This window comes from Macrosteles quadrilineatus, unplaced genomic scaffold (assembly GCF_028750875.1).
Source record: "Macrosteles quadrilineatus isolate MER2022 unplaced genomic scaffold, UCM_ALF_1.0 Scaffold_2__2_contigs__length_208266976, whole genome shotgun sequence".
Lineage (NCBI taxonomy): Eukaryota > Metazoa > Arthropoda > Insecta > Hemiptera > Cicadellidae > Macrosteles > Macrosteles quadrilineatus.
The window spans coordinates 163221493-163235706 of record NW_026542595.1 but is presented as its reverse complement, the minus strand read 5'-3'; the positions used below and the strand labels follow the sequence as shown (position 1 = coordinate 163235706).

The window sequence follows — 14214 nt, the reverse complement described above, 5'->3', positions numbered from 1 at the left end:
GGGCCCAAGGCAGTAGTGTTGTGGGTTCGGAACCTGGTCACTGCCACTAAAATTTATCAGTACAGTCACAGTTCACCTTTGTACTGTACCGGCTCACTCCTTGCTTTGCTGTTAATGTTCCACGCACGGGCGCTTAGTCTATGTGGACAGGCAAATGCAAGGTAAAAAGAGGCCGTCATTAAAATCGGTCCAAAAATGAGGGAGGAGTTCTGTTTACAAAAATCGGCTTAGCGTATTATATATATAGAAGATGTAATAATTTTACACAGGTCAATGGTCAATATGATAGGATGTTTTAATTTGATGACATCCTAAATATATATCAAGAACTATATTATAACAGGACAACATATAGCTCACTTGAAAAATATTCAAAAATGTTTAAGACTACCTAGTAGCCTGAATAAGTACAGTATAACCTTGTAATATTTTGATATAATTACTACATAAAGTCACTTAAGTGTGATAAACATATTATGCACGATGAAAAACTGTACTGTTTGTTGTTTTAAAGGGGTTTTAATGGATAGTTTAATGTTATTTAGGGGTTTTTATTCAAATTTTTAAATAGATTGTTAAATAACTCAACTAATATCATAGATACGGGACTTTTCCTGGATACTTTTTTAAAGCAGATGAAGTTGGTAATACAATGCCGTTTAGAGCTTGTTTCTATCGTGTCTAGTTCACAAGATGTAAGCGATTTTCTAGAACTCGTCTCTTCTAGATTTCGTCTACATCCTTCCTTTTTTATTATCTCTATTTTAATTGCAGGAAAATTCTACTATGGTTTTGCAACGGACAAAATCAAGAACCTTGTGCTCAGGATCTAACTAGATTGAAGAATTGTATGAACCCATTTGTAAGAAAATTACTGCAGAGTTGAATCCACAAAAACACAGGAAAGAAAAATTTTACCATACTAAAACTAGATGCATAGCTCTAAAGACTTTCATCCAACTAATGTATTTTTTTTTTAACAAATTTAAATGTGTGAATTGTGATTTTTTCATTGGATTTTTTTTATAGAAAGGCCATTTGAACATAATAATCTATTTGTACTTCAAAGCATTTTAGCCATGTTAATAAGTTTTGTTAACTCAAATAAAAATATTATATAAATAGTTTTATCTCAATTTATTTGTATCTTAAAAATGAGCATAACTATGTATATCGCACCTCTTTAACTGAGATATAATTCAACAACCAAAATTAGATCCCTAGAGGGTTTTAATAATGGTAAATATTAGTCAAAGTCAATTTAATAGTTAATTCAGTGCAAAAAGAAATTTGGCTCATTGTGTTTCATAGTGGTACAAAAAATTGGGTCAAATCAATTGCATTTTGACAGTTAATCATGATACTGTATGTACTTTAGACCACCAAAAAAATAAGTAGTACTGTAATATAAATTTGTATGAGTGTAAAGATATCTTTAAATTAAAATGTTAAAACCATTCTGCATGGTTCTCTGATTTTAAAACCTTTCTGCAATAAAATAACTCTTTATCATATTTTAAAACAATTCTTAGAGGAACATCATTATTGACTCACAAATTAAGTCGCAACATTTTGCATTTACTGTACATAAAAGGTGTTTTGACCACAAAAACTTAAAATGAAAGTCCAGCTGAGGTTCTCAATCACTTATAACGTAGACATTATAATTAATATTCAACTTTCCCCAGATCAAAAGCTTAAGGATATTTAAAATCTTCTTTACTTTGTCATTGCCACCGAGAGAGTTGTGGAAGTGATTATAATGTTGGGAGTCGGCGGCAGTAAACACAACGCAAGACTGCGGGTGGCTGCAGTGGCTTGTAAACAACTAGACGGTGATGACTCCCATACTGTGACACACTAATAACACACCAACCCACCCACCCACAATCCAATGTACTTGCTGCTTGCAGTGAATATACAAAATAAATATTGTAGCCGTTGCCGGTATTTGTAGGGGGAAATTGAAGAAAAACTCTTTTTCCCACTAACCCTTGAATAGGGATATGCAAAGTATTTATAAAAGGGTAAGGGAACCGATTGGAACAAAAATTGTATTAGAATTTCACAATTCATTAGCCAGTGATTTGTTTGAGTCAGAGCAGCTTACAATTAAAGAGTTTAATAACACACAGCAGCTGATTTAAAATCCGGCTTGAATTGGAGTCGTTCAAAATTGAGTTTGTCCATGTTGCAAATGATTGTCCAAAGGTGATGTTCTTATGTTGCAATTAGAAAAGAAATCAAGTTGATTTTTTTCATAAATATACAATTGGACGAGCATCCAAAGAATCTAGACTAATTGGTGTAGAAATGTGACACTAAGATACTAAGCAGTTCATAGTATATTCTAATACTACACCACTATGCTAATTCTATGATTATTATTGTAGATTAATTATTTTATGCTGAACAATTGAATTTCTTTAAACTAACACTTAATAGTTGCATAGAGTTAAATCAGGTCAAATTGGTTAAAATGCGCAAAAAATTATACCGGTAAACTTGTTTACCCCAAACAAGAGATAGTCTTCATCAAACAAAAGAAATAAATTTAAATAGGTCAAAATATTCTTCTTGCATTTTTAAATCACTGAACAGGAAGAATATAGAACAGTTCAAAATTTAAAGCTTTAGAAGGCTGTCAACTAAAAGTAAAATCTGGAAAATAATCTAGATTTCCTTCATTCTACAAACCATACTGTGTTCATCCCAAAAAATGCAACACTTATTTTCCGAACTGTTATGACTAGAAATAAAAACTGACGAGGCGCCAAAGGCTATATTTCACTTAAGGGTTGACATGTGGTTTGGGCTAATTAATGGATAAAATACATCAACAAGTGGGGTGGTTTAGAAACAACAAACCATCTAGGCTAACACTTGTGCCCATCTGCTCCCCCCCCCCTCTCCCACTGGTGTTTATACTTCAACACTACAACATCATTACCCTTCCAGGAACACCGCAACGATCACCTCCAGTTTATTGAAGTAGCCAGAAACTCAATTAGTTACCGCTTAATTGGCTGTTTAATCACCGTGAATTACTTCTACGGATACACATTATGACACTAAAGCCGGTTCCACTTACGACGTCAGTTAAATCTTAAACTATGTAAGAACATTTTTTTAAATAGACAATGTGGCAATCTATTTTGTTAATAGCTTAAAATGTTGAAATACATATGCTGGTTTTCTTAGAACAAATAGAATCAATACCGTAGTAGACCGATTGGCGATTACCAAGTATATGTGGCTGTGAATCACAGACAAGGACAACCCAATGGTGACCAAGACTGCATCAATTAGACAGTGCAGAGCACGAAAACACTCACTGACCTATTGTGTTTGTATTTTAATATAATAAGCTATAGGTTAAACTAGACGAATCTTTTTTGAACGGCAAGTTATTTTTAAATACAAACCACTAAAAAATTGTAGTTGGAAAACGCTTACTTCAGAAGTTTATTTTGCTAAAGTAAGATGAAAGTCGCATGATGATACTAGATTAAATACCAAAGGCGATCTTGAAGCAATCACTAGATGGATTTGTATTTCATTTTCCCGTTATTTTCCATTACGTATTTGTTACTGAAAGAATGAAATTCAAACTGCATTAACTATACTAATTAATATTATCATTATTATATTAATATTAGACATTGTATTAAGCATATGACATTCCTGGTCATAGTTGTCCAACAAAGTACTTTTGACGTCTAGAATCAGTCCCTCCAATGCTTGTGGATTCGTATTAATAAAAATAGTTATAATTCACTATATGAATGTCTTGAGCTAGATAGAAACTCATAGATTGCTTTGCCAAATATTTTGCTGTTATCAACATACTCGTACTGTATTTCAAATTTTAGCTGTTAAAATCCCAAACTGTTAATAAATTATTTGAATTTATGTTATTATACATTGAGTGTATAGATACTATAATACTGGTAATTTTATTGTAATACGACTGTGTTAAGAATATTATTAATATATCAAAAAATAAAAAACAAAACGGACATGGGAGTTAACGCTTATCATGCCGCTAGGTAGGCCTAGTTTGACGATTTAGTTTTTGCGTTAAAATCCAACCCTGGATGAACCCCCTAGTGATCCTATTTTTCTCCTTCAAGATGTTCTATTTTTTTAAACAATTATTAGAAAATACAATGTAGCCTCCTGGTTTTGTCAACAATAATACCACTTTAATAAAAGACAATACGAATACAAAACTTGACGACTTGCTATGACGACCCATACAGAAAAGATCCATTAAGATTTGCTAACTTCAAAAAGTCCAAAAATAAAACTAAAAAATTATCTGTCAGGTCCTACAAACCAATTTTAAAATGCCAACCAAAGCCTCAAAATTGGATAGTACCAATATCGTCCATTGAGAAAACAAAAACACATGATCAAGTAATAGGAGTAAGAAATAACAAAACCTAATTTAAATTAAAACGGTGCGAGTATATGATGACACTATTAGCAGGATCATAAATTTTTATTATGTCTTCCAAATTTAACTGCATACTACAACTACATTTTGTCAAACCATTTAAGAGACTTAATAAAAGTCAAAAATATATTGTTGAATGTCAACAATATTAAAGCTAGGGTTGCAGAATATTGTTGTATGAATGTTAGACAGTTTTGTGTTAATTTTTTCCATGCCCTTAACTATGACTCTGAAGACCAAGTAAAAGGGTAACTTACAAATAACCCAACAAAATTCATTGACGTTTAGATTTAAACACATACCACTTTTCTTAATTTGTTAGAAGATTAAAAACGAGTGCAATCACCCCTACGCAAGCTCGGCAGGTTTTAAAGAACTTGATAAATGTGGTAGTACAGGTAGTGTTCATCTTCATCAATTAAAAACACATTCATTACCTTGTACACCTTTAAATCGCTGCACCAACATTTGATCTCATGTTTAAAAGTGTATTAAGCATCCATACGTATAGCCTATGAAAAATGTTTGCTATTATTGCTTAAGTTGGTTACAAGTTATTTATAGATCGCTACGCTGCATGCATAAAAATTTAGGGCTTTATTAACTTAACACAACCAAAAATAAGTTAATAATTTGTTCGTATTTGAAATTACTCTGTTTTCATAAATTGATTATCTATCAAATATAAAACAAACATATCAATAATTGTTATAAACCAAGCAATTACAAATTGTACAAAACTATAGGAAAATCCCACCCATATATACATTAAATACACATTTTATTAGTGTATTTTGATGTTTTAAATCATGGGTAAAACCCACTCTTAGGTAAATTTATTCCTTTGAAGTTTGGTGTAGGGGAAATAATAGGAACCATAATAATAAAACCATTAGGACATTTATTAAAATAAAATAAGCACAAAGCATTTTTAAGGGCCCTATGCATACACACAAGGGAGAGAAGTTATAGATTATAATGAAAAAATTCTATTTACAACCAATAAATATCTCCACCATACATTTTTAAATTACAATTAAGTCATAAACAAAAAATAATTCTAAAGTTATATTTCAAACTGTACTTGCAGATCAAATATAGCAGACATATATAGTTTTGTAACAAAATTTTAAACAAATTACCATTCTCCTGATTCAATATTTTATAGATACATTTCATCCACAATATTTTCAAATTTTATAAAAATTGAAATCAAACACTATTACTTATAAAAATATGATATGATAATTATTGGCTTAAAACTTTTGTTAAAGAAAACATATGCCATATTTTATGAAACAGTTGAGTTTAACCATTTAAAATATGGAATCCTTCTTTCCATAATTTGCTTTTATTACATTTAATTCTTTAACAAGTGACTGCTAACAATATCACTTTTCAAATAACCTTAATATCCTGAGATGCCTTTAAACAATTTTATAAATACGCAACACCATTAAAACTAGGTATTTGCAAACAAAAAAGTATAAAATCACATTAAATAATTTATGTCTGTTGGTTCATCACTGTCAGGATTATCAGATGTATTTTGTCTGGGTCAGTTTGCTGTCTCCATACGAGGGGTCCATCATACGTGACCAGTCAGTTTGACCAACAACGAAACCAATCGCTCTCATCTTCTCTTGCTCTTGCCTTTCTTCCAAATCTGCCCAACGAACCTATCAAACAAATTTATTCGTTTAACTCTGAGCTTCAAATCAGAAGATGAATCTTCACATCATAATTTGTTTACATGATTTCATAATAATAATTTACCTATCCAAAAAGCAAAATGTCAAAATGAATTTCCAAACTTTTTTTTATCAGACTGCATTTTTTACACTATTGCAATACAATTAGAAAGTAAATCCAATATTGATTGCATATTATTTTATATATTTTAGACTCACACAACTTTGACACAAGTTAGAGTTATGTGACTAGGAAAAAGTGTCACATCGTATTAAATTTCGTTATCACTTGCGCCAATGTTCAAAATTGTATGTCATAATATATTTATTCTTCATAAGTGTGTCTGTGTATGATATGTGTGTCCTTGTTTATTCAACTTCATTAACTACCTTCTTATGAGATGAATTATTGTTTACTACTTGTAGGCCTTTCATTATGAAGAAAAACTAGTAGCCATCACAGCAACCGAGGATAACTTTGTACGAGTATTTAAACAAATTTATATATAAAACAGGTAACTTTATACATATATTTAAACTACTTTAAGTATGAAACAGAAATCCTAAGCCCAAACAATAATAAATTTTTGTCGTTGTATTAAAAAACAAATTAAATAATTGATTTTTTGTGAATTGTGTTTTTATGATGGCATTTTTTTCAGCATTTTTAATGGGAAGGTCCAAACCCCGGTTTTGTTACTATATAATGTCGACCTTTTGTTTGATAGCATCATTAATTAATAGCCCAATGAAAAAATGGCATGTGTGTCCATAAATGATCTTGTTTGGAATCAAACCAACAACCTTCAGATTTGAAGGTGAGCACTATAGCCACACTGACAGACAATTATCATGTTTAAAACTTGTGAAGAAATAATCTAGCAATAATGAAACCGATGCTTATTTTACTTCCACTGAAATGTAGCTGAAACATTAAATTTGTACATTATAAAACTAGTAAAGCTCCACGGTTGCTCAATTTTGTACACAGAATAAGAATAAGAAACTTGAAACATAGATTCAATTTTTCGCTCAAAGTGACGTATGAAAAAAAACGTACTCTCTTCTTCCCTGACACATTAGGCCTAGAGAGGCGATATTCCGAGAGATCATCTTCAGAGAGCTCCAACCACTCCTTGATTGTGTTGCCTTTCCTTGCCTTCACAAGCCCGTCTAGCCGATCTGCAACATAAGTGGCCATTCCTTAAAAACTGATCATCACATGCTGTACAGTTACTTTACATCTGGTAGCATTGAGTAAGGCAAACACTAATTATAAACTTTGCGATCTCCATCGCAAATGTTTCGTAAAGGCCTTCACCAAATTCAAACACAACCAGATGTAATTGCTATTTCCAAATACAACCTGCTACAAAGCTTTGAGAAATTGAATGGTATAATGTTGAGTGATAAAAAATCAAACTTAAAAGAAAGGTAAGCATAATATAGCAAGCTAATGAGTAAAACCATTAAAAAAATTGAATACTTTTATGATAGCAAGTAGTTAAAGTAGTATACTATTGTTGTTCCCAAGACCCATCAAAATATCAAGTTTATGAGTTGTTGGTTTTCATGTTTTATGTGTTGTTACAGGAGGGAGATGAGTTTTGATTTCTCTAAAAGTATTGGTCGTCCTTGGACTTAATTGTTGAGATTTAATTTGGGATTTATAGATTTTATTATGTAAATAATGTCTCATATTAGGGTCATTTTAAAATAAGAATAAAATTACTTAACCTTTTTTTGTGATATTTTTATTATAAATTGTTACTCGTTTTGTTAACGCAAAACCATTAAGATTCAAACCATGGCAATTTAGAAACAAAAACCACAACACTGCAAATAACTTTAAAATTGTTATCAACAATTAAAAAATAAAGTGTAACATTTATTTTACAAGCATTATACCAGGTTGTTTTGGAATTCTTTAATCACCTGAAATAACAATATGAGTTAATAACCAAGGTACTCACTATGTATACTAAACAAGTAACTAAATTAAAATAAACAAAATTTACTCACCTAGCTTTTCCCCAGATGATTCTACGTTGTCCCATTTGCTCTTAAGGTATTCGGCAATAACCTGTTGTGAACACACTGGCATGTTTATGGTAAAAATTGAACCTAATGGGGCCTAAATTGTACTCACAATGGACGACTTGCGAAACAATTATTACAATGATGAACTTTGGAAGGGCAAACAAAGAGTAGCATAAGAGAAAAAATAAATTAAGTTTAGTAAAATTAGAGGGAAGGGAATTTACTTGAATTGAAAATGGAATCCAAGTTGTAGGGTGCCCGGTCTTAATTTTGTGTCACATGTTCTTATTTTTTTTCACACCCATTTTGAGCTATACTTTTAAGGTTATACTGCATCTAACAAATATTATACTTATTCATGAATTCATAAACAAAATTTACTAACAAGAGTGTCAAGGAAAACCTGAAACTGATTATGACGACACACGCGCAATAGTAAACCAGTTCAAATGCTTAACAAATAGAAAACATGAGTGAGGAATTGTGAAATTTTCTTGGGAATTCAAATGAGAAACAGAGCTAACAGACAAATCAGCACAAAAGACTAAATTACAGATGTTAAAATTAGCATACCGAATGTGTTTGCGACCAGATGATTACAAACAGAAATAAATCACCAGCAGTGAATGAGTACAATGTTAAACAGATCCGTTTATAATATGTAACTGGGTAATATATTTGCTGGAAATAGAGCATGTGTTCTCGGTCCTTGAGATGTGAAACAACAGTTAGTCAGGGCTAAACAAAGAAGTGGCGATAGTGCCAACACTTTTCAAATGTTACACTCTCAAAACAATACAACAGTAATACATATACAGAAATTAGTATTATCAGTTATCACTTAGGTTTTTTAATCCTGTAGGTAATAAGGATTTCAAAAATAGTTTTATTGTTACAGTTAAAAAAGTAAAGTATGTTTACTTTCAATGAAGTTAAAACAAAAGCTTATCAGAAAATAATAATTTTTTTTAAGTAGCTTAACAAGCTTGAATTTTTTTACTTAATTTTGTTTGGGTAATTTCCTGGGACTGAAATTGATATTGACTACATAAAACTCAAAAACACCTTTTATCAGAAATAATACAAAAAATGTTATACAATACAACCCCGCTAATCCGTCACCTAAGGGACGGGAACCATGGTCGGAAAAGTGAAAAAGTCTGATTATCCGAGGAGCATATTAAATGGCCAAATGAATTGTTTAACTGATATTTATTGGTCACACACAATCGTTGAAGACAATGATAATGTCCCTGAGACCGTGGGAGACGTTTAATATTTTAACAAGACCACAGAAGATGACGAACGAAGGTAAACGTTTCTGTGATCACAGCAAACGACAATGATGTTTCCGTCATGGCCGGGAATTTGAACAAAATGTTTGCCGCTATTGTAGGAGACTAGTCATAAATGTTATCGCAATAACATTATCTCCAATAGGGGATGGCACGGTCGGATTAAGAGAGTAGTGGATTTAGAGGGTAGTATAATGCTAGCCGAGGTTGGATCAGCGGGGTTTTACTGCACCCAGGAAAACACTTTATGAAATTGTGGAAATTTAATTTTGTAAAAATGTTTTGCTGAACTGTATGTTATGTTGTTATAATTTGAAACCCTTGATACAAAACTGTTTTTTTGAAATTATATTTTTTAAATTACTTGACTGTTAGTTAGGGATAAACATTTATAAGATATCACAGAAACTTTTGATTACTTGTCCCTTCACAGAAAAAAACAAACAAACAAAAAATGCAGTGCAGCGACCACTTCAGCTGAAACAGTTGTCACAAATATAAAATCACTTTAACGTAAACAACTATAATACTACAAACACTTATTATAAAACAAATATTAACTTTCATTCAACATTGACTACAAATAAGACAGTAAGATACAAACCGTATTTACCCAGGTCTAAGACTTGTGCTTCATCAAGCTCCCAAATGCTCCACTTCTTCAAAAACAACATTGAAAACTCAACAATCCAACTGCTTAAAATCGCCATAATATATAAGAATATATTCATAACACCAGGTTCGGTGGTTACCGAGGTTTTGTATCTGAGTTACAAAACATATTAACTATAAACTAAGGTGATTGCACTCGATGAAATCATTTAAAAGGTTGACGGACGGATAAGTAAATTCTAGATCTTATACATCATTATGTTTAACTTAATACAACTCATACAGAACCATACAAAACTGATGTATAGACACCACTCTATTTAGTGAAATAAAAATTTACTGGTGTCAACCATCGTCAAATCAAAATCACTGCCGGATGATTTGACCATACAGTGAAATGGCATCTCCAGTTAGCCCAAACTATTAGTAGAAAGAACTAGAAGCTCATTGAGCAGAAGGCATTCCTGCATTTTAAATTGCTGATGACCTTCTCCTTTACATTAACACTGGACATACATTCCGGGTTTAGCCGATGAGGATGCCATTTCACAGTTAGGGAAAAACATCTGACATTGAATTTTATCTGGCGACACAGTTGACGCTGAATAAAATCAAGGGAACTGAAACAGGTCACAATAGCCTATGCTGATTCAATGATTGTAAATCAGGTAATTCAGAGCCACAGCTAAGAGTTTCAAAAATTAACAAATGACTAATCTCAGCAAGCTGATTGACTTATTTATGAAAAAAAACTCCTAAACCTAATTAACTAAAAGGCTAGTTCACACATGGCATCCAACTCGCCGTGACTTAGTCGCCGTTATTATTAGTCGCAGCTCCTACTTGCCAGCAAAATTTAATCTATATTCACACATAGCGAGTTTTAATGGCTAGTGCAGTTTGAGGATTTGTTTTTGTGTTAATATCCATACTGTGAAAATGTCATAGCGTAGTTCTGTCAAAGGTACTTTGCGAGAAATTAGCAGTGAAAGAAAAAAACTTCAGTGGGTTCAGGGGTGAATAGGGAGAAAGGATAGGTTAGGTGCTTCTGCAAAGCTATTGAAAAAATTAGCAAGTGAAGACCCCCAATCATATTACAATGAAACAAAACCACATCAATACCATAGCAGCCGAGTCCATAATAACAGTCATCTGTTATTAATTAACAGCTGTGTCTAAGGAATGTCGGCCTTAGTCACTAACAAGACTACAAGATCGCGCCACTCATCCTACACTCATCTCCATTCATACTTGGCTTAAAATACCTACTTTGTATGGTCGCCATATCATTGAAAAGTATTAAAGAATTATCGATAAAACTTCACACTAAAAATTTATATTTCAGCAATGCAGTTACAAAGATATGTCAGATCATGCAGCGAATGATCAGTCAACACAATCAGTCTGTTATTAAATAGCTTATGTGCTATATAACAATTTGCTAAAACCTTCCCAATTATTTGTATAAATAAATGTAACTTACAGTCACACAACCACTGAAATATATGTTCAATACATAGCAATTTTCTCAACAGATCAACGATGGGGCTACTAATTATGCTAATCCAAGTAACTAACCATTTAACATGGGCAAGGAAATAATCGTCAGTAGAGAAAATAATCACTGACCGATGGATAAAGAAACAAATTAACTTAGGAGGTAATTAATAGGTGTCACTTATTTGATAGATAGTGAGTAATATTTTAATTTTCAGGTCAAAAGACGCAGAAACATTTAGAAAACTAGGATCTTTATTTTAGTTTCTACATACTATATACAGCATTAACAATTTAACCATAAGAAAATCACCACATATACAATAATTTTAAGTCGCTATCTACTCAGATACTAAATGACCATTTTTAATTAACGTGCGGCTGACAAAGTATTCCTTATCTTACAACATTTAATTTTTCTAGTGGCATTGGAGGATTCAAAATTCATTTTGTTGAAGAAGATTCCAGCATTTGGGTATTACAAGTGTGGGAATTAGTTTAATTACCGGTGCAAAACCTCAAACTGGCTTTAATGTAACAAGTTTTCCTAACGGTGTTTGGCTGACCCGCATAAAACCACGTTCGAACCTTAATTCTGCAGAAACAGTTGAAAAAATTATATTCAATGTCAAATCACAACAAATTGTTCACGCCAATTTGAGGGGGGGGCAGTTGTGAAGTTAAGCTCAGAGTGTAAAGATTTTTCCAAAAAGAAAACTACTTAGTTGGCGCGCCAGTTGCGTCCGGCTCCGTGTGTCTTAAGCAGCATTCCTGGATTTCACCAAAACAATTTTTACAACCACCCTTCTCCTAAGTTCAGCAACTCAGGTGTGGGTTAGTGAGTGTGGTTAAGTCCAGTCACAGTTTTTCGTTTTTATCTTATGATGAATTTGTTTGCACATATCACATAGAATTTATAAATTATATAATTAGTTTTTTACAGTTTACTTTACAAATTTCTTCAAATACATCCATCCTGTTAGATGATTGATTTTTAAAATCCCCGCCCATAAATCCCTCTTTCATAACACTGACCTTAAAAACCATTAAACTATTAAATAAATCTTTAGAGTTTTTGAAATATTTCTAGAAAAATAGTTATTTATGTACAGTTTTATTAATTATACATGGTTTAAATACGTTTTTGTATTAATATAAGATTAAAAATCATTGTTTGTCTTATGTTTCAACACCCCCCCCCCCAAAAAAACTCTGTGTGTCACCGATATTGTTTTAAAATCAAAGACAACCATGAAGGGTTAAAATAAATTGGTTCCTTATAGTTTTAGTCAAAATTTTACTGCAAAATCATATAACAAAATCAAATGAAAATGAAAAATTTATTTTGTTATGTGATACAGAAAAAGGTTCCGCATGGGTTTTAAAGGCTAACTAAGGTAATTAATATGTGAATTATCAAGAAAAAAATTGACGTCTGTTTATTTACTGTACTCACATAATTATTTAAAGAATAAAGACACGTTATAAATGCAGAATATCTCATACAAATCTATTCTAATACTGTACTTGAGTATGACATTGCTACACTCATTTGTATGCCTATAATTCTCTAGAACTGTCCAATAAGATAAGTAAAATAAAGATTTGATGGAAAAGTACTCAGAACACTAAAATTTTATGTATATTTTATGTGGGTTTAGGATTTAGTCAAGGCTACAAACACATGATCCACACATGATCTTAGTTAACACATGAACACATGAACTTTAGTTAAGGAAACTGTATTCTTAAGTGTTATTGTGGGATTTACATAAGGTAAAAATGTATTTAACTAATAAAAACCAATTTATTTTAATGTACTAAAATTATACTTTCGATGATTATATTTAATCCAAAACTAGTTTTATGTGTTTATAAAATCATATAGGATATATATATTATTTTAAAGTATTTGTAGGGAAAAAATAAAAACTTAAACCTGTCTGATTATTGTCGCTTACCTGTGGTAGTTTGGGGCTGAAAGCATTCCGTCTTAGACTTGAGGAAATACGGTCGGCGACCGACACTGGAGCTTAACCTATCACTCGGACAATCAAAGGCCCACTTACCTCTTCTACATCTTCCACCTTGGACTCTTCTTTGTCTCCACTGTCTGTCTTCTCATTCTTCTCCTCTTCTGCCGGAGCATCTTCCATTTCAACCTGTGAACACAAAGATTTTGTTTCACAACTTATTGTGAAAGTGAACAAATTATTTGGGGAAAAATATGCAATTCTACTAAAAAAAATAAAACAGGTTTTAAAGGGATACTTGTACAAAAAAAAACTAGGACATAAAGCACTAGCGTAGTTAAATAAATAAGTACCTAATAAGTTTTCAAATACAAAAAAGATAATGTTCTAATACTAATGACAAGATTTCTTCAGTGAAACAAAGTAAAAAGAAATTCTAATTCAGTTGGATAAATGATTTTTTTGTTTAGGTGATGACAAAATCCAGGAATCTTCAAATTTGAATTAAACCAAAATCCCAAAGCAACTGTTTAATCCTGTTCTAGAATCAAAATAAAGAATCTGTAATATGGATTTACTTAGAAATTGAGTCTCATTACTATTTACTGTGTTCTATGCCAGAATCTGAGAGTAATATTAAGATAATC

General features: G+C 31.7%; 1 protein-coding gene across 6 annotated transcripts in view; it reads right to left on the bottom strand.

Moving 5' to 3' along the window:
* LOC128988184 (YLP motif-containing protein 1-like) overlaps nucleotides 1–14214 on the bottom strand; it is a 65309-nt gene that overhangs the window by 9521 nt on the left and 41574 nt on the right. For 4 of the 6 annotated variants that reach the window (XM_054409426.1, XM_054409429.1, XM_054409430.1 and 1 more), the window contains one exon: nucleotides 13664–13756. In XM_054409426.1, coding sequence (XP_054265401.1) covers nucleotides 13664–13756 — 93 coding nt within the window. Of the gene's footprint in view, nucleotides 1–5343; nucleotides 6139–7210; nucleotides 7333–8172; nucleotides 8234–13663; nucleotides 13757–14214 lie in introns of those variants that run through there. The other 2 variants (XM_054409427.1, XM_054409431.1) reach the window with 2 other exon arrangements.